This window comes from Pan troglodytes, chromosome 18 (assembly GCF_028858775.2).
Source record: "Pan troglodytes isolate AG18354 chromosome 18, NHGRI_mPanTro3-v2.0_pri, whole genome shotgun sequence".
Taxonomy (NCBI): domain Eukaryota; kingdom Metazoa; phylum Chordata; class Mammalia; order Primates; family Hominidae; genus Pan; species Pan troglodytes.
Window position 1 is genome coordinate 22,932,751 of NC_072416.2, and position 23,418 is coordinate 22,956,168.

At 45.6% G+C, this 23,418-nt stretch overlaps 1 protein-coding gene across 2 annotated transcripts; it reads right to left on the reverse strand.

Annotated features, from left to right (window-relative positions):
• Positions 1 to 887: 887 nt before the first annotated feature.
• On the reverse strand, positions 888 to 23,383 carry GP2 (glycoprotein 2). Of its 2 annotated transcripts, XM_001155840.6 has the most exons (11): positions 17,882 to 23,383; positions 16,753 to 16,882; positions 14,231 to 14,671; positions 13,283 to 13,393; positions 10,677 to 10,888; positions 10,035 to 10,183; positions 8,605 to 8,850; positions 7,631 to 7,793; positions 6,374 to 6,458; positions 5,074 to 5,118; positions 888 to 1,676 (listed from the first exon to the last, which is right to left on the reverse strand). In XM_001155840.6, exons 1-11 carry the CDS (start codon positions 18,221 to 18,223, stop codon positions 1,618 to 1,620), a joined length of 1,983 nt encoding a protein of 660 aa, XP_001155840.4. In that variant the 5' UTR covers positions 18,224 to 23,383; the 3' UTR covers positions 888 to 1,617. The 2 variants fall into 2 exon arrangements, with proteins under 2 accessions (XP_001155840.4, XP_016785079.2); XM_016929590.3 differs by lacking the exon at positions 14,231 to 14,671.
• Between the last annotated feature and the right edge of the window lie 35 nt (positions 23,384 to 23,418).

A 23,418-nucleotide genomic window follows, 5' to 3' on the forward strand; every position in this document is an offset into this window, starting at 1 on the left:
GGGATGAGTGAACAGGAAAAGCTGGCTTCAGAGACATAAAAAGAAAACAAAAGCGATGCAAAGATACACAGTCATAAAAGGCTATGTGGCTTCAGAAAGAGGAACAGAAGGCAAGACAAACTTTGGTTTCTTTTGGCTTGCCAGGCCCCACTCCCGGAGCTTGTACAGCCTGGATGTATCTCTTGCACTTGAACTTTGTGCTCTTATGTCCTTATAATTAACTCCCTTTTTGCCTGAGAAATTGTAGTGGATTTCTGTTTCTTGCAACCACACCATCTCTGAACAAGGCAGCACATTGGAACGTCTCCTCCAAGCAGATACACAGGCTCGGCACCTGCTGGTCCACCTTGGTTCGTGATGTGTCTCTGAGGCCAACTTTGCGAGGCCTTATCTGTAGCTGTGGGAAGGGCGTAAGTCAGTGTACACATGTCACCATCTATATGCCCGTGAGTATTAATGCCTGTGTATGTGTGATGCCCTATTTGCTGCATCTGTGTCGAGTGCTTTGAAGTACTCATTAAAGATCTCCAGAAAGGGACTTCACCCATCTCCTAGGCTTTGCAGTTTCATTCCCATAGCAGGACTGGTGCATTGCTTCTGTTGGGACTTCTTGCTTAATCCTTCAGAGCAAGCACAGCACTGTTTACAGTGAGAGGTACTCCCTTGGGTGATGGAGTTTCTGCATCAAATTAAGTCATTCCTCCAGCTTCTAGGTCCCAAGGATGTTTGTGTAGTTCTCTAAGTCACAGCATGTCTGTGGTATGGTGGGGGATAGGGGAGCTATGGGGACTAGTTCTTCCTGGAGCAGAGTCTCCAAAAGTGGCCCTTTGACATGTTCCCATGGCAATTTTTGGAAACCATGATAGAAACAATCAGAGGAAGCAGAGTGAACACAAGGGTCAGTTTCTTCAATTCATGAGCAGTCAGAACAGGAGATGCTTAGGAAGGAATCGTGGCTGGTGCCTCTTCTCCATGCTCATCCCATACCCCAGTGACAGGATACCACTTCCCTGAAGTTAAAAACATGCACCACACTTCCAGTAAAGGCTGGAGCCACAGAGGGCACCTAGCAAGCTTGCTTTCAAGGTCCCATCAACAAATGAGAAGGGCAGCCAAAGACAGATTGACAGAAACCCCACTATGTTGCTTTTCTTTTTTTTTTTTTTCCTGAGACAGAGTCTTGCTCTGTTGCCCAGGCTGGAGTGCAATGGCACAATCTCAACTCACTGCAACCTCCACCTCCTGAGTTCGAGCAATTCTCCTGCCTTGGCCTCCTGAGTAGCTGGGATTACAGGCGCCTGCCACCATGCCTGGCTAATTTTTGTATTTTTAGTAGAGACGGAGTTTCACCATTTTGGCCAGGCTGATTTTGAACTGCTGACCTCAGGTGATCCACCTGCCTCAGCCTCCCAAAATGCTGGGATTACAGGCATGAGCCACTGTGCCCAGCCGAGAGTTTTAAAGAAGGTGAAAGCTCTTCCCTTTCCCTAACCTAGCCTGGCCTTGATTCTGTTAATACCAAGACTGTGTGAATTGGAGTGGAAAGCAGAAGTGCTGAAGGGAGCCATTGCCAGAGGGAAGAACACAAACTTCAAGGCCAGATGCTCAGCGGAGCTCTCAGAACAGCCAAGCCGGGAGGACAGTCAGGAGGACCATAGGCCAGGCCACCAGGAACCCTGAAATGCAAGAAAGATGACTGTCAAGTGTTGGGCTTTGGGAGTCAGGAGCAAACATAAGTTGTCCTCTTTGTCTTTCACAACACAAGGATGAGAAAGGCAAAGCATCTTTGATATCTGGCCTAGTTATAGTCTCTGGGACTCACATGGTAGAGGCAAAGCTATCTAATCACCAACCATTTTTTTCATTTTCCTTTGGACACACAGGAATGCAATTTTTCCCAGTGTCCTTTGCAACTAGGTGGGGCCATGTGACCGAATCTGGCCAATAAAATGTGCATAGAAGTCATCTGTGCCATTTCTAGGTCTGATCCTTAAAGCCTCCTATATATCCTGTTGCTCTCTCATCAACCATCTAGGGAGCAGATGCAGAGGATCCAAGATAGGACTTGCAGGGGATAGTGGAGTTACCAGAAGTTACCAGAAGGTAGTAGAAGCCCGAGCTCCTAACGACTACATGGAGCAGAACTGCATCCTCTCCCCCAGTGATTTAGTGGGAAACAATACTGTCGTATAAAGACACAGAAGACTGGGGACTGTTTGTTATAGCAGCTAGCATTACTTACGCTGACTAATACTGAAGGGGCAGAAAGACACAGAGGTTAAAAAGCACTGCCTCTGATGCCTGATTACTTAGCTTAGAATCTCAGCTCTACACCTAGCTGGGCAGTCCCAGAAAAGTTATTAAACCTCTCTGCCTGTATTTTCCTGTATGCCAAAGAGAAATATTAATAGCACCTGTGACTTCACTGGATTTTTGTAAGGCTTAAATGAGTGAGTTCATATTAAGCATTGAGACCATTGCCTGGCACACGGTAAACACTATATAAATGTTGGTTTTAAAAGCTAGACTCTAAGATCTAGTTCTGCTGGGATTGTATCTCTTTGGCACATCACTATGTACTCAGTTTCAGTGAAGGACGTGGATCCCAGATGATAATGGTCTTGTATCAGAGGGCCTAGGAGAAACAAGTGAGCCTTCCTGCCATACTACCAAATTATAAAATCTCCCCATTACCCCAATTTCAAAGTAACTGGCTGATGTCCTAGAAGTGAGGAGAGAAATATCATAAATTTCAGAACAGTACATGACAAAAAGTTATAATTATAAAAACAGGTTGATGTTCAATTAATTCTAAAACATCAAAGATGATTGTGACAGCAGACAATGAAAACCACAAGTGCCCTCTTGTAGTGGGTAGGCTGTCTCAACATCAGACTGATCCCCTCCTTGTCCAGAAGCGTCCAAAATCTACCACCCATTCTAGAAATTAGTCAATTTGGCAAACTCTACTGGGAAACCACACTGTTCCAGGCACTGGGCTAACCAGAAAGACTGGCAGAAGGGAATGAGACTTGAGGTTCTTGACTTCAAGCTGCTTTTTTTTTTTTTTTTTTTTTTTTTTGATGGAGTTTCGCTTTTGTTGCCCAGGCTGGAGTGCAATGGTGCAATCTCAGCTCACCGAAACCTCCTCCTCCCGGATTCAAGTGATTCTCCTGCTTCAGCCTCCCAAGTAGCTGGGATTACAGGCATGCACCACCATGCCCATCTAATTTTGTATTTTTAGTAGAGTCAGGGTTTCTCCATGTTGGTCAGGCTGGTCTCGAACTCCTGATGTCAGGTGGTCTGCCTGTCTTGGCCTCCCAAAGTGCTGGAATTACAAGCATGAGCCACTGCACCTGGCCTAAGCTGCTTTTAGAATGAGCTCTAACCACTCCTCTCTATGAGCGTGACTTTTCTTAGCATTTTCTGATTGCTAGCACGGAACATAGAGAGTCCATCTTGGACTTATTTGGGAAATTTAAAAACTGCCATCTAAGTTTGGGCTTTGAGGATGGAAAGAACCTTTTCATGTTTGGGTTCACCAATATAGGTCATTTTGTGGGAAAGCAAATCTTAATAGTATGTGCTTTCCATTTTGTCCAAAACATATTTCTAGTACCCTATAAATATGTAAAAAAATGTAAAAATGTTCTCTCTCTGTGTCTCTGTCTCTCTCTCTCTCTCTGTGTGTGTGTGTGTGTGAGTGTGATATTTCTTTTATTAGTCAGCTTGTTTAGCTCCAAGTCATTCATCAAAACCCCATTCAGATGTTACTACCTGGTGAAATTCTTTCCAGACCTTATCCAATACAGTTATTTAGCCTTTTATGTACTCTTTCTGTACTATCTACTTGCTTGTCATTTATTTGCTCAAGTGCCTGTCTCACCTGTGCAATGAATTGTTGATGTTCCCATGCGTATGGGGCTCATTCCCCTAACATTTACACCTCCGACTCATTCTTCTCATTTGGCTTCAACATCACTTACTCTGAAAGTTTTTCTGACCACTTATCCATTCTGATAGTCATTCTTCCTTCCTACCTTGCTAATTAAGCCATCAAACATTGGTTAGGCACATGGCCCACCCAGCGTAAAGATTACATTTCCTAGCTTTCTTCACAGCAATGTGTGGCATGTGACCAAGCACTGGCCAATGAGATGTAAGTGGAGGTATAAGGTGCCAGCTTTCAGGAATGTCTTTTAACACTCATTGGCTTCTTCCTTGTTCCCTCCATCCTGCTGCCTGGATACAAAGGTTGGAGCTCTGGCTGCCATCTTGGAACATGAAGATGATGGCCACACCTCAAAGATGGTGGAGGCATGAGTTGGAAGGAGCCTGGGTCTTTGACAGCTTTATGGTGCTGCCCCGCTAGCCTTGGACAGCTTGCCTCTAAGCTTCATTTATGTGTGACAGAAATGAATGTCTGTACAATGAGAATACATGGACACAGGGAGGGGAACATCACACACCAGGGCCTTCCAGGGGATGGGGGGCAAGGGGAGGGAGAGCATTAGGACAAATATCTAATGCATGCGGGACTTAAAACCTAGATGACAGGTTGATGGGTGCAGCAAACCACCATGGCACATATATACCTATGTGACAAACCTGCATGTCTGCTCATGTATCCCAGAACTTAAAGTAAAATGAATTTAAAAAAAAATTAAAAGTTCTTGAGTTTGAAAAGAAAAGAAATGAACTTCTATTTTATTTAAGGCATTATTCCTCTTCGATCACATCACTTTCTTTTATTTCTAAAGTACCGTGTTTACTTTTTTATTTTCTACTTTCCACACTGCTGCATAAGCTCTATGAGGGTAGGCACCTGGGCTGTTTTGTTTGCCATCACATCTTCAGTGCCTAGAAGAAGGCCTGGCACACAGTGGGCACTCAGTATATATTTCTTGTTAAAGGACTACCTCCTCCACTATACTGTGGGCATCTCAAAGGCCAGTCTTAGGTCTGATTAATGTCAGTGTCCCTAGCATAGGGTCTGGGCCATAAAAGGGGCAGAATTGAAAGGAGAAAGGAGAATTGGGAAAGCTGTGGGAAAGGCATGAGAAAATGATGTACCTGCAGTGCTGGGGGTTCCATTCATGACACCGGGAGACTGTGCACCTGTGAACAAGAACAGAAGGGGCGGGTTTCCTCAGTCATGCTCCAGTGACTGCAACACTGTGGCCATAACTGCTTCACATCCTCCTAGACCCGGCCATCGCAACCACCAGCAAGTTTGTGGCCACATTGTGGGGGGCATCTAAAATCTGGCACAGGCACCTTTCTAGACACTTTGCATGCATCTTAGACTTAATCCTCCTAACAGATTTGTGAGGAAAGTATTCTTATCCCCATTTGACAGATGAGAAGACTGGAGCTCAGTGATGTTAAGGGACTTGCCAAGTTGACCTTGCCAGTCAGTAGCAGAGCTGGGATTCAAACCCCAGTATGTCTGATTCAAAAGTGGAAGTTCCTAACCTCCACCAAGTTACCCTGTGATGCCACTTGAGGCTTCAAGTTGAGAGCTCAGTGAAATGGTAGGAAAACTCAGGGCAGAGCCTACTTCATGAGACAGCCTCCATTTGCTCTGGAGAATGGAAATGGTGATAATGCTTACCTCCCTCACCTGCTGTGAGCATTCAAAGTGATCATGTATATAAAGGCATTTGACAAAGTGCCAGGCACAAAGAAAGTATTATTATTACCAACATTACTGCATCTTAAGTCCTTTAGGGGAAAAAAAAGGCTTTCATTCTTCCACTTCTCCATCCTGGTGGAAATAAAAACACTAACTAAACACTACTGTAAACCCATGAGTAGGATGGATGAAAATATGAGGAGTCATTGGAAAGCCTCCCCTATATTATACTCCAGAATACTGTAAATGAATTTTGGAAAACAGTCATTCACCAGAAAACACAGTTGCATTTAGATGGGATTTAGGACTTACGCCTCACCCATAAGGAACTGAATTATGGGGACCTGGAAGCAGGTGGAATAAGGAAAAGGCCACATGTTTTGGAATCAGACTGAGCTGGGTTCAATCCTAACTCTAGCCACTCATGAGTAGGGGGATCTTGGGTGAGTCACTTAATCTCTCTGAGTCCTAGTTTCTCACCTGTAAAATGGACATAGGCATGGGAGGATTAAGTGAATTGATGGATGCAAGTGCTTAGCCTGGTCTCTAAGCACACGGGAGGTCCAAATGACAATATTGTCATTATTACCCAAAGCATCTCAAAGAATAGGTTTTTCAGTAAGGGTCAGACTGAGGTGGTAGAAGAGCCCTGAGAAGTTGAGTTGGTGACCCCAGGCATCTGTGGTTAACTGTCAACACTCAGCCAGCTGGTCTTGTCACTGGGATTTGGCCACTTACCTCTCCGAGTGATGGGTCCCAAATCTAGAACCCGGGCTAGGTCGATGGCCGGTACTTCACTGCGGACTTGACTTCTTGAGCAAGACTGTAGGGATGATGAACTTTTATTATATCAAAATTTAAATGCCTGGATTCTATCTAGACTGCTCCTACAATGGGCAGCTCTGGACCAAGAACTGTGTCCAGAACTGGTTCACGCTATGGCCCTAATTCCGATGCTGTGGTTATCTCAATCTAGAAAATTATCACTGTCATGCCAAACAAATCTGGGTTTGAATCTCATCAAGTAGAGACTTTCTTTTAGCTATATAATTTGGGGCCAATGACTTTGCCTTTCTACAATAACTAAATGATACCTACCTGGTTGTGAAGATGAAAATGAGATGTGCCTGCAACACGTGGGCACAAAGTAAGCACTCGGAAAATGCCAACTATTCACAGGCAGTTCCAAATGCAGGCAAGAGCAGGGGTACTGGAGCCACCTCTCGGCTGGGGCACACCCTGGCTCTGATATTTTCTAATTGTGTGTGGCCCTGTGGGCAAGGACTTCTCTGAACCTCACAGTGGAGTAGGCAAAATAATCTACTTACAGGGTTGTTCTGAGACTTACATTAGAAAATGTATGCAGAAGTTTTAGCATGGTGCTTGACAAAGTGCAAGCACTAAAAAAGTCATCTATGATTATAATCATTTAAAAGATGCCAATGGAATCTAGTAGACAGATTTCTTTATCAAATCTGCCTCCTGGGGACACAAAAATTGCTTAGATATGGGCCTTTAGGAGATCTAGAGTCTATCTATTTATTGTTCGTTCTTCCCTCCCTCCCATCCATACACCTACCTATCTCGTTCCGTCTCTTCATCCTGCTTCCTTCCTTCTCTCCTTCCCTGTCCCTCCTTTCCTCCTCCATCACTCCTGTATTCCTTTCTCCATCCCTCCTGTATTCCTTTCTCCCTCTCTCTTCCCTTTCCCCTCCCTTCCCTTCCCTCCCTCCTTCCCCTTCCTCGTCCCCTTCCCTAATCTTCCCTTTCCCTTTCCTCTTCCCCTTCACCTTCCCATTCCCTTCCCTTCTGTCCATCCTTCCCTTCCCTTCCCGTTCGCTTTCCCCTTCCCCTTTCCCTTCTCTTCCCATCCCTCCCTTTCCCCTCCCTCCCACCATCCCTCCGTTTATAATTCCAATAAATATATATGGACAGCCTATCAGGTACCAGGCTCCATGCCAGGCTCTGAAGAGTTCAGTTCAAAGAGACACTCACAGGCTGGCACTGTTCATTAAGAGAATCACAGAGATGAATCTCACAATGCAGGAAAACTAGGTCATAATGTCCAGCAAACATGAACATCTGAACTGAGAACCGGCTTTCCGAGGACCTCCCATTCTCCTCCACGTGGATGGTGGAATCACGTTGATTTGAGCAGCTGGGAGGGTGACAGGGGCAAAGGTGTAACTTCTAAAAACAGCAGTGGAGAAAATTAAAGAGTCCCTCGGGTTCCCTCCATCATGATAACGTGGACTTTTTCTGTTCCTCTGTTTCCTCCAAGATGTTATCCATAAGCTCACATGGCTTAAATTATTTGAGGGCACAGTCTCTGGAGTGAAACAGACTGGTTTTATATTCTAGCCTGACCCACGTTCTAGCTAAGTGATTATGGGCAGGTTACTCATCCTTACTGAACCTTACTTTTCTTATCTGTAAAGTGGAGACAGTAATATACACTTTATGAGACTGATGTGAGCATTTAATCAGATAATCCACATATATTGCTTGGCACATAGCTAATGTGCCATAGCTCAATGACAAATATTAGCTAGGATTATTACTATAATTTAAATCATGATCTATAGAAATGCATTTTTCCCTTGTTTTTGTCAGCCGGGCATGTTTAATGATATTTCACCCCACAACATTTATCATATTGTTTTCATATTGACCAGTGTTCACTTCTGTGTAATAATCCGTTACTACCAAATTGATTCCCTATTTTTGAACAATCAGCCTGTTGCCAAAGTTATCAACGATATTGAAATGGAAAATATTGACATTTGTTTACCCTGCCCACCTGTTTAGTATTAATATTTTAGGCTAAAATCTCAGGAGTGATATTTCTGGGTCAAAGATTGTGGTTATGATATGTAATACAACTTACACGTCTGCTGGGGATGGATGAGATGAACACTTTCCCGTAAACGTTAGTAAGGCCAAATGATAATTCCAGAATTGCTCGTTACCTGTTTCTGATGATGAAATACTTCACAAGGTCAGCCTTGTCTTCAGTGGGGGTGGCATAGCAGTTCCTCAACACCAGGTTAAACCGGGAGGTGTCCCCTTGTTCCAAGATGGCACCCACATAGAGCACGGACTCAACAGACAGTTCAACTGCATCCCCTTCGTAAGGATTCGTGTAGTTCTGGTCTTGGAAGAGGGCCATCCTGACAATGAACTCTCCATTCCCGTCCACACTGACGTTCAGGGAACTGAGAAAAAGAAAGCCACAAGAGACCTCAGAGAACAACATAAATCAAGCCCTGCACTTCCTTAACACACTTACGAAGGCAAGAACACACATCTTGGATCCTTAAGTGAACTAGTCAATCAGTCGTTTAAACTGAGCATTTATTAGCTTCTAGGCACTAAACTTGACAGACAAGTCTGTCTCTGGGATTTCCACCGATCCTCCCTGCAGGACAGGTTACACATATCTCCCTTGCTGAAGGAATAACTGAGTGTATACCTCCATCTTCTCACCTGCAGAGTGGGGCTGAGAACCAGTTCTGTGTGTTCACGTTTTTTAGCAACAGATCTCTTCCCTGCATTCCACAGTCTTCAGTGAAACACCAATTTTAACAAGATAAATGGCTTTCATTTTGATTTTTTATGAACCAGGAGCCCCAGCACCAAACCATCTGGAAACCACTGAATTAGAAAATGTCTAATCCTTCTGATCCTGATGCTTTGTGATCCCAGGGAGCAATAGGGAATGAGATGGGCACTCTGGATTTTTGACATCTCAGAAAGTCCCCTAGCAAGTCTAGGGATGCTAAGGAACTGATTCAACAGGGCCCCATTTCAGCACAGAAACACAACAAAACAGAGAAAAGCCCCTGCCCAAATTGCTATCTGATGCTATTTCTGCTGGGGACGGGGGTGCCTGTTTATCCGATAAAAGCTGGTCTCTGCTTAAATCTCACGTCTGCAGGGAAGCTGTTCTGTCCCCATCAAACCCACCACCAACAGGGGTCTGGAACCCCTGTTCCCTGCTCCCAAAGCACCCCACATTTCTTTTACGTTGCACTCATCTTGCTTATAAGTAATTATTGGTTTAATTAGTTGTTTAATACCTTTGTTCCTCAAGGTGAATGAACTTTGAACTTGTCCTGTGTTTTTGTTTTCTAGCACATTTAGTAAGCACTGTTTCATGTTGCTGCATTGCCTAGTTATAACAATCTTTAATAGCCACGGAATAGTCTATGTCTGCCTTGTTCATGCTGAACATCTTTAATATACAATCAATGAATACTTGTGGAATGAATGACTGAATGACTGGAGGCTCCTGGAGGAGGCTGGCAGTATGGTGTGGACATCATAGTCTGCACTTGAAGTAAGTGTGATGTGACTATTGCCAGGGTTATGGGTCAAAGGGCAAGGGTCAATGCCATACCTTACAATGGGCTGCAAGGCAGCTTGGAGGCTGACTTTCATGTCCAGTGGGTAGGCACATTGGAAGTTGATGTTGAGGATGGTGTCTCTGATGATGAAATCATTGACCAAGGAGAGGGTGTTTTTGTAGATGGCATGGGTTTGATTTCTCTTTGGCAAAAAAACAAAACCACACAGATGTTTATGTGTATGTGTATGTAGGTGTATCTCAAATCCAGATCTGATTTCCAGAGTCAATTTGCTTAACCATGCAGCCACCCTACCTTCTGAGCTCATGGAGGTCAAGGGACCTCCTCCTTCAGTGTTACTGACACTTTATGGGAAGCGGAATGAGGAAACCAGGCAAAAAACTAGAACGATAAATTATTGACCCTTGGGAAGAGTCAGGAACCAACAAGCTTGCTTCTCTGTGCATCCCTCCCCCACCATCCCTAATGGAAATTATCATAATTGTAGCTTACATTTATGAAACTCACATGTCAGACTTATACTAAGCTCTTTATGTAAACCAACTTGTGCACTCTCACACAACCCTGGGGGCTCAGGGAAGCTAAGTGGCTTGTCCAAGATCTCAGAGCTACTATGATAGGTCCCATCAGCCCAACACATACCTTCTGGCAGCAGTGGTGTGAAAGCCACTTACCTCCAGAATGTTCCTGCAGGCACTAGCCTGGACGGGGCTGGTCACAGATACCCAGTTCCTCTCCTCTGTCTGCAAGATGCTGCTGCAGTTTGGGTCTCGCAGGTAGGCGATGACCTCCTCCCCCAAACCCAGGCCTTCCAGCAAACATTTGTCCACCTTCACCTTGATCTCCCTGGGCCCACAGTCTAGCTGAGGCTGCAAACTGTGGACATCTGCAAAGCAGAGATGAAGGCAAGTAGAATGGACATGAGTCTGGAAGCCCACTTTCCCTACTTTTTGGTAACGTCTCCATGACCCAGAAGATTATGTAGACTAGAAGGTCCCTGGGATCCAGATGGAATTCATGCCTAGGCTGGCAGTAGGTGAGATTGGCAAAGGGGGCCCCTCATTCAAGATTTCCAAGTGTCCTATGTGCAGGCTTGCTAAGGTTTTTTAGTCTAGTTCCCCTTGGGGATTGTGTTATTTGGGGAGGCAGGATGGGCTTGCATTCCATACTAGAATCAAAGTTAGATATATGCTACCTTGTTGAGTCAGCACATCTGACCAAGTTCAGAGCTATCATATTTTAACTCAACATTTATTCAACACACAACTTCTTGAGAATCTACTATCTGCCAGGCACTGGGGCTACAACACTTATCAAAACTGAAAAAATTCCCACTCTTATAGAGCTAACAGTTGAATAGGGGAGACAAATAGTAAACTAATAGGAAGACAGTTTCTATTGCATTCATTAATGCATTGATTCAATATATATTTACCAACCACATTATCTCTCTCTCTCTCTCTTTTTTTTTTTTTTTTTTTAGACAGAGTTTTGCTGTGTTGCCCAGGCTGGAGTGCAGTGGTGCAATCTCAGTTCACTGCAACCTCTGCCTCCTGGATTCAAGTGATTCTCCTGCCTCAGCCTCCCAAGGCTGGGATTACATGCATGGGATTACAGGCATGAGCCACCACACCTGGCTAATTTCTGTAGTTTTATAAAGATGGGGTTTTGCCATATTGGCCAGGCTGGTTTCAAACTCCTGACCTCAAGCGATCTGCTGGCCTCAGCCTCCCAAACTGTTGGGATTGCAGGCATGAGCCACTTTACCAACCACCTTCTCAAATGCTAGGTGCATTCAACACGAAGTAAATAAGGCATGGACTTGGCCCATGAGGATTTCTTGGTCTTGTGTAAACACCAACATATCAACAGTTTATTATACTTCAATATGATAAAGATACAGACAGAAGTATGTACAGATGCAGGGGGAGCAGAGAAGAAGGTCTATCTGAGTCTCTTGGTGAAGTCAGGGAAGGATTCACAGTGGTATGAAATTTGAAACGTGGGTAGGAGTTTTGCAAGTCAGTAAAGCAAGTGAACACATCCCAGGCTAAGGGAACAGGAGAGGCAAAAGCATGGAGATGGGATAGAGGGAATGGTGCATTTGTGGAATTTCAGAGTTCAGAGGCGCAGGAACCTAAAATGAGAGCAGGGTGTGGGAGAAGGAGATGGAAGTGAAAGTCAGATCACAGAGGGACGTGTCTGCAAGCAATGGGGCCCACTGGACAGTCATCATTGTGCTGGCCACTGATGAAGACTTGAGGCAGGCCACCTGCTCACTCAGTCAGCTGAGACTGTCCTTGGAGCCCATCCAGGTACAGGGAGGGCCTCCTTAAAGCCCAAAATCTGACTCTGTGATGGGCCCAAACCCCAGAAAACCACACTGACTCTCTGGGGCCTTATCCACTCAATGAGCAGAAAGAGTCTTCAAGGAGATCAAGGTTGTTGGTTGCTCCCTACTCCTCATTTCCCAGGGTGCTTCTGCTGGGCACATCTAAGCATCGCCCTGTTCACACTGTGGCTCCGTTTTCCAAATGTGTCATGCTCCTTCTTGTCCTGCTGCCTAGAACACTCTCTCTTCCATAGGGACTTGTAGTGTGCTCAGAGGAAGGCATGCTTGTGCCAAAGGCAAGATCAAAGGCCCTTGTTAGAGTTCAGTGATGGAGGGAAATAATCTCAGTGGGAGGCTCATCCATCCCCTGTCCAGGGCTTAGTGCTTGTTTGTCTATGACATCCCTACCCATGGGACATCTCACTCTGCTTGCTTACCTCCTGGGACGAGAAATTTATCACCTCCTGAGCCTGCCCAATTGGACTGCTCTGATTTAGTTCTCACAATAGCCCTGTATGGTGGGTATTATTATTACCTTATCCTCATTTTACAGATGAGGACATTCAGGCTCAGAGACAGTAGTGACTTGTCCCCAGAAGTCTGCCCATGTCCCTGACATGAAGACCCTGTGGCTATGAAAACATAGCTCCTACATTAGCAGAATTATCATCTTCAGTGTCTTCATCCCTCAGGGGTCAAGCCTGCCCATGTCAGAACCATTTCCTGAGGCCACGGCCCAGCAGCTGACCTGGAAATTTGCTCCAACCCTGCCCTCCTATCCTTGCAAACCCACTGGCTTTACAGCAAATGGATTGGAGAGCCCACATTCCCTTGACCTCAGGTCCATGCCCCTGACTCTGCTTTATACCTTATCTTGACCCTCTAAAGCTCCCTCCCTCCTGCCCTGCCCCCTCAGGATGGTAGTTACTTGCCCAGTGAGCAGCTCACCAGAGCTATTGAGGTCCTGTCTGCAGAAACAGCCCCAGGTGCTGTTGAGGGCAAGGCACTCCTCCTCGGGGCGGCAGGCCTTCTCACACTTGTCCTCCACAGTGGATGGGTCTAGGTGATGGGGCATGGAGAGAGAAGATCAGGATGCAGTGCAGGCTGGACTTGAGGCCCCCAAGTCCAACCCTTTCATTTCACCGGGGCACAAGAATCTTGCCAAGGTTGTGTGATACTTAGTGGAAGCATCAAGCCTGACTCCCAGTCCAATGGGATAAGTGAGAGCCCTAAAGCTGCCACCTGAACACTTACTACAGGCAAGACTCTATTCTAAGGACAAGGAATGTATTAGCCTATTCAATCAAAATGAGAAAGGACAGCATGGTGGTTAAGGCCATGGATGCTGGAGCTAGAATGCCAAGTTCAAATCCCAGCTCTACCATGCTCCAGTTCTGTGATACTAGGAGAGCCCCTTAATCTCTCTGTGCCCCTAATTGGGGTAATTAGGTAGCACTTATCTCGTGGAACTGGGGAGAGGATCAAATGAGTTAATACATTTGAAGTACTTAGGATAGCAACAAGGACATTGTGAGCATTATGTATTAGCTGTTATTTTTGCTATTACCCCCCCTTTTTTTTTTTCAGATCAGAACACTGAGGCTCAGGGAGGCAAATTAAACTTCTCAAATGGAGCCAAAATCGGAACGAGCATGAGTTCTGGATTTTATGCTACACACATTTATAAACTAGGAAATTTCACCCTTGAATGGGAATTTCTGGCTTGAAATGTTGGAAGGTCTCAACCCGTGTGTTGAGTTCTCACTGGGCAGGAGCTGAGTCGAGGCTGCTCTGCATCCTCTCCTGTCTCCCCTTGACTTGCTCTACTCACTCTACTGAGCCTGGGAGGCATCTCATTGGCTGTGTAGCTGCCTCCTCCAGGGCTCTGCTGCTCACCTGTGCAGTATCTCAGATTACACCAGGGAGTGCCTTCCAACCGGTACACATGGTACCCGCCTGGGCAGGCCTTCACCAGCACCTCTGTTTTCCAGAAACAGCAGTTGCCACTCCAATGGGCACAGGCAGTGTGGTTGATGATGCCATCCCCAAGGGCAGGGTGGGTCCCATTCAGCCACATGGGAGCGTCTGTCTGGCATCGGTGCACCTGGACACAGGTCTCCGACATCCTTACTCCTCCTTCCCCTACAAAGCGGTACCAGCCGCTCATGTTATTATCGCACCCCTGGGACCCTTCTGAGTTCTCTGTGCTTCGGAAGGGTTCATCCAGGAGGGTGTAATTCTGACAGGGGTCAAAACAGACATGAGCCTCTGGGGTGCCAGGAGCTCCGCAGTCCAGGTCCAGCCCATACGAACTGGCTTCAATGGGGTTTCCGTAACCTGGGAAAGTGACAGAGTGCAGTTGGGTTTACTGAGCAATGCCAGAACCTACAGGATTTTTTCCCCTCCATGCTCTATTTTGGCTGTGCTAAGGACTCCAATGAGGACAATACACACACGATCCATTAATTAAACATCAACTTCATCACCTTGGGGGCAGAATAATCAGTGAGGACCTTCTGTGGTATTTTACAGGCATTGAGGACATCAGGGCTACCATCCTGCACAGCCTCCCTCCCTGCCTCAGAGTAACAAAGTTCTTTCCAGTGCATCATGCACACAGCAGCCTTGTTTGACCAATATTTGTTTTTCTCATTATAAATGTAATACAGGCTCACTGAAAAAGAACCTCAAACATCATTAAAATTAATAAAGCAGAAATGAAAGTTGTCATAAGCCCATCTCATCCCCAGAAGTAACAATAAATTTGTAATATAGCCTTCTTCTTAGGCAAGTTTAAAATATATTGCTTTCTTAAAAATAAAAATAAGTTTAATTCTGTGCAACATCTTTTTTTCCACTTGCATTTTTTACTTAATATAACATAGACATTTTTCCATACCAGTAGCACAGTCTATTGCAAGAACTCCCAACCTTGGCACTATTGACATTTTGGCTAGGTCATTCTTCACTGGAGGAGCCATCCTGTGCATTATAGAATGTTTAGGAGTATCCTTGGCCTCTACCTACCAGATCCCACCAGCATGCCCCAAAGTGGTCTCCAGGCATTGCCAAATGTCTTCTTGGGGGGCATCGCCCCCAGTTGAGAACCACTGATCTAACAAGACCATTTCTGATTGTTGATCTACCATTTTTAAAAACAGTTTTAGAAACTGTGATGTATGAAGAGGCAGAGAAGTGAAGGAGGAAGACCACAGGCTGGTCAGGCTGAGTTTAAATCCAATTCTACACCTGCTGGCTGGGTGACCTTGGCAGGTGACTTAAGTTCCCTGAGACTCATTGGCAAAACCACATCTGTGAACCAGTGGTTCTCAAACTTTATCCGTTCCTATGCTTTGGGTCATGACCTTTGTCATACATGTGTTTGCCTGTCCTATTATTGACTTAAAATGTTTCTTTCAATGATTATCTTTTAAGAATTAGTTTCATCTTAAAGAATAATATCTGTGATAACATAGATATCATGTGCTAGTTATATTTTTTACATGTGCATAAAAAATAAACATACAGCCATTAAAAACTTGTTAAGAGTTTGCCAGGCACCCCCAGAACCATCTTGGAATATATACACCTCATTTGGGGAAAGAAAGCCTTAAATGATTGTTAGAGGATTAAATGTGATAATATGTGTAAAATGCCAAGCACAGCACCAGGGTCAAGCTAATTGTCTTCTCTAGTTCTGTTTTGTTGAATGCTGTAGATGCCTGAAGAAGGAGCTAAGTGCACACACAGGATCATGTGCTTACAATACACATTAAAGGGGCTTTCTAAAAAAAAGAGATTTTCAAGCTTTGCACATGCTTATAATACACATTAGAAGGGCCTTTCAGAAAAAAAGATTTTCAAACTTTGCTTATGCATGTACTTATTTTAAGACAAGGAATCACTGCATTTGTTATTCTTAGATTGTATTTTTCCACTGGAGGCCTCCAATGAGCTCAGTACCCTCTCCCACCCTCCTCCAGGGGCTGAAATTTGCACTCTAATTCTAAGCCTGAGACTCCTTTCTGCAAGTATCTGAATTGCCCACTTCATAAAGAGATCACTTAATCTAGCCCTTTCAGGAAAAGGAGAAGGCACTTACCAGCACAAGGTGACTGAGTTATGTATTTCTTGATCTTCTTTAATCTGGGGTCTCTGATCTCCCAGAGATATGGGCATGGGAAATTATGTTAACTGGCTCCCACTGCCCTTTCAGAGGAATTTCTGATTAGGCTCTTTGAGAGATTGTGACTTGATTTCCATTGTTTCTCATTATGTTTCCCTTGACTTCTAGCTCTGAGTTTTTGCTTTAGAACTGCCAATTCCTCTTCCTTACCTGAGCCACCTTCTCTGCACTTCTATCCTCACTTGCTAGGTCTTCCTTGACATCTGAGATGCCAGGTGAGCAGAATACTTACCTCGCTGCACTGCAGATGCCTGGGTCAGAATGCAGGAGACCAAGGCCAGCCACAGGAGGCCAGAGCCCACCATCCTTTCCATAAGGTGAGGCATGCAGGTCACTTTGCTGTATGCAGACTTCCCATGCAGCTATGGGAAAGAAAAGACCAAGATAAGATTAGGGCATAGGTCTATGTTCTTAGAAACAGATCCGTTGACTTCCTTCATAAAGAGCTGCATTGTTTCAAAGTAGGTGTGACTTATGGACAGATAGAGTGAGATAATGGGTGATAAAATTGATAGTAAGCAAACCAAAGGCAAGCTTAGAGCTGGCTAGTACTGCAGAATGTCCTAGAAAGGTCTCAGGATGGTCCCTGCTCAGGTGGAAGTAGAGGCTCTTTGGAGATTGGATAGAGAAAAAGGGATATGGTACCTGTGAATACCTGCACACAAAAGTAATGACTGCCCTTTCTTAGTTTTATGCATTGGGTGCTGCTAAGAGCCCCCTGAAATGTCCTCTATGCATATAGATTTCTGTGAGTGTGGAACCATGTCAAACCGAGCCCCATGTTCCTAGCTCCTAGTACAGAATCTGGCACACAAAGAGTACTCAGTAGAGGATTAAGGATGAATAAATAAATCAATGGGGGTTGGGGGCGGTGGCGAGGCAGAAAGAAAGAGCTGCAAAAAAGCCTGCCAGCATTTGGATGGCATTTACTTTTCTGGGAAATACTTTCCCTAAATGGCCAAATATTTGGATAACTTCCTACAACCTCTGGAAGACTTCAGTGGAAAATAGAGATTGGTTTCGGGCAGGGATATCATGAGTATGCTATGAGACAGCAGGGATAGGGAAGCACCCAGGATTGGTGATTCTTAGAGATGAGATCCCAATAGAGACCTAGTTCCCTGGTGGGAATATCTGGGACAAGGAAGAGGGTGGCGTCCGTAGGCCTGGAGCATCGCAGATGACTGGAAGCATGACTGAGTTGGACATAGAGTGGTACCTGGAGCACTTGACAATGGCCAGGGTCCAAACTACTTGCTGGGTTCTAAAAATTTCCAGAAACAAAGAATCCTAGCATGTCCAGTGGATCAAGATTTCCCAGGATTAGGAGGAAGCCTCCTGGGGCTTAAAGCAGGACTTACCTCCGATGAGAACACAAAGCGTTCCTCCTCCTCTGGCCAGCCATGGGAACGCAGCCTGCTGTGGGCCGTCTTTTTATTGCAATTTCCCACCCATGTGTCTCTCCTCAATTGGTGCATAGGTATGATGGGAGTTCTAGGCCATACACTGGGCTTGTTGAGTGGAGGTGAGATAAGCCATTTACGCAAAGGATGGTGAAAGAAGGGCCCTCCCCTCACAATGTCAACCCTTCCAGCTGTCTCAGCATTGTGCGAATGCTTTCTACAAACAATAGTGCTGTGTGCTGAATGCTGAACATGCTGGGCACTGCTTTGCGTTCTTGACTTCTCACATTTAATCTTCATAATCAATCAATGAAACTGGTGCCATATTTATTACCAGAAACCAAACACGAATTGAAAGGAAGCTTAATACCCAAAGGGAAGTGAAGAGAAAATCAAACAGGCACTTGTTTGCACAATGGATTTTCAGTTGTACCTTGTGTTCCTAGCTAATCATCTTGGAACATTTCTGCTTCTGTCTGAAGGCCACTGAGCTTGGGGCCAGTTAGACTAAGAGGACACATAGGAAAGGAAAGAAGGGAGTGTGGATGTTTTGAAAAATTCCATTTATTGGTCCATAGAATCTACCCAACTCCGGATTTCTAATGCTGAGCAGTTTTGGAATGGCTAATTTGGTGATGATGGATTTTGGAATGGCAAAGGACAGACAAAGGTTCTTGGACAAAAGAAGCACCAGAGTAGCCCCTGTAAATCCCTTTTGATATCTAGGCTGCCCTAGAGATTGGAAGGCATGAGACTGAGAAGAGGCTGCAGAGGATCTTGGACTTATTAACTCCAGGCTTGGACCTGGCTTTCATGACACGGTAGAAATCATGGACTTCATAAAAGAGCCAAAGCTTTTGCAGAAAAAATGGCCACTGCTTCTTCTCTGTCACTCTGGGACTCCTTAAGGAGCCAAGGCAACTGGAGTCAAGGGAGCAGGAGGGTCTTGGCATTGGTAACACCTTCTACAAAACCTCAACCTGGAAAAAGAAAAGGTGCTACAAGCCACCTTCTCTACTCCCAGAGCAACTGGAGAATAAATAGTCTCTAAAATGTGGAACTTGTGACAACTGGGCCCACTAAATCACCCACTGATCCATTCAGTCTGGCCAGCTGCCCATCCCAGTCTCCCCAGTGGCCACTCTTAACCTTCCCATTCCTCTTAAATGGTCTCTGCAGCTATTATCACCCACTCACACCACCTTTCTCAGCAGATATCTGGTACCCTACTTCAAAAACAATTTAGGCCACAACACCTGACCTTGCTCCTTCCCCTATAAACATATAAATACTGGTCTCCATCCTCCACCCCTTCCCCCTCCAACTTCTGATAAGGCGATCTTCCTCCTTTTCAAAGTCAGTTCCTCCATCCCTCTTCTGGCTTCTCCATTCCAATCTGAACCATGTAGCTACAACTTTATAGCCAAATCCACTGGGTAGTTTGTTTCTGCTCCTTTGTGATTGGATTTGCCTACTGCTTGTTCCGGGTACCTTGCATTTCCTTGACTCCGCATGTTCATATTTTCTTGATTCTCCTGTTTCTACCTGGAGATTTCTGCTCTGTTGCTACAAGATCCTGTCCCTAAGAATGCTGGTTAGGTCCCATTTTCCTTTTCACTTCATAAACTCTCCCTGGGAGGTATCAAGTTATCTCATGGTTTCACATACCATCTCCAGGCTGGTGAGTTCTGAATCCGTATCCCCAGCTTTCGCTACTCCCTTGAACTTCAGTTCCATCTACCTATTGATTGCTGGACCTCTCACTGCCGCTGAGATGCTTGAGACACCTCAAACTCAGCAAGTGCAACTCTGAGCTCATCAAGTCCCCTAAATCTCCTCCTCCTCATTGTATGATCTATTTTAATCAAAGGTGCCACTTGCCTCCCAGTCATCCAAGCTGGAAACTTGGCCTCTTCCTTTCTAAGCTCCTTCCTTTCTCCCTCTGCTCCCATTTCCAATAATCCTTTCTTCTCCATCTCCACCTCACCAATCCAAATTCGGGCCACCATTCCTTATGAAGGTAATTTTTTTTTTTTTTAGCAAGAGTCTTGCTCTGTTGCCCAGGCTACAGTGCAGTCACGTGATCATAGGCTCACTGCAGCCTTGATCTCCTGAGCTCAAATAATCCTCCCACCTCAGCCTCCTGAATAGCTGGGACTACAGTTGTGGCCCACCACATCTGGCTAATTTTTAAACTGTTTTGTAGAGGCAGCATCTTGCTATGTTGCCCAGGCTGGTCTTAAACATTTTGGCTTAAATTATCTTCCTGCCTTGCCCCCACAAAGTGCCAGGATTACAGGCCTGAGCCTCTGCGCCCTGTCCAGAGTCATTTTAATAGCTGCCCAACAGGTCTCCCTGCTTTCATTCTTATTTTTGTTTGTTTTCTCCCCTGCAGCCAGAGGCCAGTGTACCATCTGTCAGCATTATCTCCCATTCCCAGCGCTTTATGCTCCCTGGGATCTGACCCCTCTTTACAGTTCCAACCTCACCTACGACTTCTCCACCACACATTGCATGCTCCAGCCAATCTGTGGTTGTCTGGCCTCTTCCTCATCTTCAAGCCTTTGCATACGCTATTCCCTCAGCCTGCATCACTCTTCACCCAGCCTCCTCCTACGTTATCACCTCTTCCAGGAAGCTTTTCCTTTTTCTTTTTTTTGAGGTGGAGTTTTGCTCTTGTCACCCAGGCTGGGTGCAATGGCATGATCTTGGCTCACTGCAACCTCTGCCTCCTGGGTTCAAGTGTTTCTCCTGCCTCAGCCTCCCGAGTAGCTGAGATTACAGGCACCCGCCACCACGCCCAGCTAATTTTTGTATTTTAGTAGAGACAGGGTTTCATCATGTTGGCCAGGATGGTCTCAAACCCCTGATCTCAGGTAATCCACCTGCCTCAGCCTCCCAAAGTGCTGGGGTTACAGGCGTGAGCCACTGTGCCTGGCCCAGGAAGCCTTTCCTAACTCCACAGGTACTCCTTTTCTCTGCTCCTAGGCCTCTCAGGGCTGCTTCCAATTACACTCACCTGCCAACTTATCTGTCTCCCTCTGAAGGCTGTTAAGACCTTTGTGGACAGAGGCCAGGTGTGGTGGCTCATGCCTGTAATTCCAGCACTTTGGGAGGCACTTTGGGAGGCCAAGGTGGGCGGATCACTTGAGGTCAGGAGTTTGAGGCCAGCCTGGGCAACATGGCGAAACATCATCTCTACTAAAAGTACAAAAATTATCCGGGCATAGTGGTGCATGCCTACAGTCCCAGCTACTCAGGAGGCTGAGGCAGAAGAATCGCTTGAACACAGGAGGTGGAGGTTGTAGTGAGCCGAGATCACACCATTGCACTCTAGCCTGGGCAACAGAGCGAGACTCTGTCCCCCCCCCCAAAAAAAAGATGTTTGTGGACAGGAAGCCTGTCTCTGCAGTCCTCATCAGTACCTAGTAAGTATTTCTTGAGTAAACACATGGACAAATTCATAAAATGCATCCCTAGACCCTCTGCAGTGAGCAATTCTTCAAACTTATGGCTGTCCAAGTGTAGGCAGTCAGTCTTGCAGGAAAGACATAAGATCCTACCTCAGGACTTTGCACCTGCTATTCTGACTGCCTGCAATGCTATTCTTCAGATATGCCCCTGGTTCACTCTTTTACTTCTTTTAGCCTCTGCTTAGCAGAGGGACTTTCTCTGATCATTTTATGTCAAATAACACCCACATTTCTCTATCCCTCATCCTTGTTTTTTCATCCTCCTCAGAACTTGTTGCCGTCTATCACATTACACATAGTTGTTGTTTAAATGTATCTGCCTTTTAAATGTAAGCTCTCTACCAGCAAGGGCTCTCTTTTGGTTATTTGATGTTTCCATGGTATGTATAAAATTGCCTGGCATTGAATTTATGCCCCAAATATCTGTTGAATATACTGAGCTGAATAATCCATAGAAAACAAGAAAGGCAAAGAAAAAGAACCGAGGGACTGAAGGAGTAATTCAGTTGTGCTTTTTTTTTTTTATCCCAGCTCTTGTCTTTGGTCCTTATCTTTATTGATCTTGGCCCAGATTTTTCCTTTATGTTCTGTTGTATTGGAGTGCAAGCACAGATGGATGTGTACACCATCAGCCACTGACTGACCATGGCCTGACAGTGGACAGGGGCTGCGATCAGCCCATAGTCTTCCTCCACAAAGCTCTTATATCAATGTTTTCTGTGCATGTCTGTGTGATAAGAGGCCCTTGACTTAAGACACACTGTCCTAGCAGCCCCCATTTGCTGATACACACGTGTGGATTTCCCTGGGATCAGAAAGTTCTAATAATGTACTAAGGAGGGCCTTGGACTCTCCTGAAAAGCTGCAGATGGAGTCCAGGGAAGCAGCTGGTAGCAGAGCAGACAGTTCCCATCGAAATTGGCTTTCTTCTAACCACTTGGCGCAGACGTCCAGAGACCCGTGGGGCATCTGGGTCTCCTGGAACCAGCTGCCCCATCCTGGAGGACCCCCATACCCCACAAAGCATCCCCTACCAATGGGGATCATTGATCTCTTCTCCACTGTTGATGTATCCCTGGAAGTTGGTTTTCCAGGGAATCTTCTGGATTGTGAGGGAGATGTTCAATGATTGGAGGGAGTCCTGCGGACATTGCAGGCACCTGACCTTGACTTGCTTACTCCTTATTACCCCTAAGGACTGGGAGACTCCTGGAAGCAGGGACTTACTCATCAGTATTTAATTGTCTGTCTTATTCATCAGTGTTTCCCAGCACCTAGAACAGTGCCTGGCACATATGACATGCTCAGATAAATGTTTCTGGAACACTGAAGGAACCCTCTGAGGACGTCACTATTGTCTCCATGATACAGAACCAGCAGGCCCTGGTACCCCATTATTTATTTTTCCTTTTTTTTTCTGATGACAGAGTTTTGCTCTGTCACTCAGACTAGGGTGCATTGGCACAATCTCAGCTCACTGCAGCCTCGACCTCCCAGGGTCAAGAGATTCTCTCTCCTCAGCCTCCTGAGTAGCTGGGACTACAGGCACGTGACACCATGCCCAGCTAATTTTTAAAATTTTTTTTGTAGGGGCGGGGTCTTGCTATGCTGCCCAGGCTGATCCAAACTCCTGGGCTCCAGCGATCCCCACCGCCGACTCGGCCTTCCAAAGTGCTAGGATTACAGGTGCGAGCCACTGCACCTGGCCTATGCTCTCATTTCTGAAATGCCTGACCTACTTAGAATTACTTGTTCAAGTTCCCTCTCTCCTACCAGACAGGAAACTCCAAGGAGGGCAGGGATTGTGTCTGGCTTGTTCATTGCTATATCCCCGGCAGCTAGCACATAGTAGATGCTCAGCAAATACGAATGAATAAATAGATGAAGCTCAGAGACATTGTGTATCCTATCTAAGGTCACACAGCAGAACCCAGTCTCACTGAGCAGACTGTGAACTCCATGAGGACAGTGTGGGGGGTTATTTTTTCCCACCGTAGGATCCTTAGCACCATACATAGTGCC

Excerpts from the sequence above, each read along its gene's own strand:
- GP2 (XM_001155840.6), bottom strand. The coding sequence starts at position 18,223 with ATGAAGATTAAATGTGAGAAGTCAAGAACGCAAAGCAGTGCCCAGCAT. Across the intron at positions 16,883-17,881 it reads GCTTTGTGTTCTCATCGGAG|CTGCATGGGAAGTCTGCATA; the intron begins GTAAGTCCTGCT and ends TCTTTCCCATAG. Across the intron at positions 5,119-6,373 it reads GGGACCCATCACTCGGAGAG|GTGCACAGTCTCCCGGTGTC; the intron begins GTAAGTGGCCAA and ends TCTTGTTCACAG.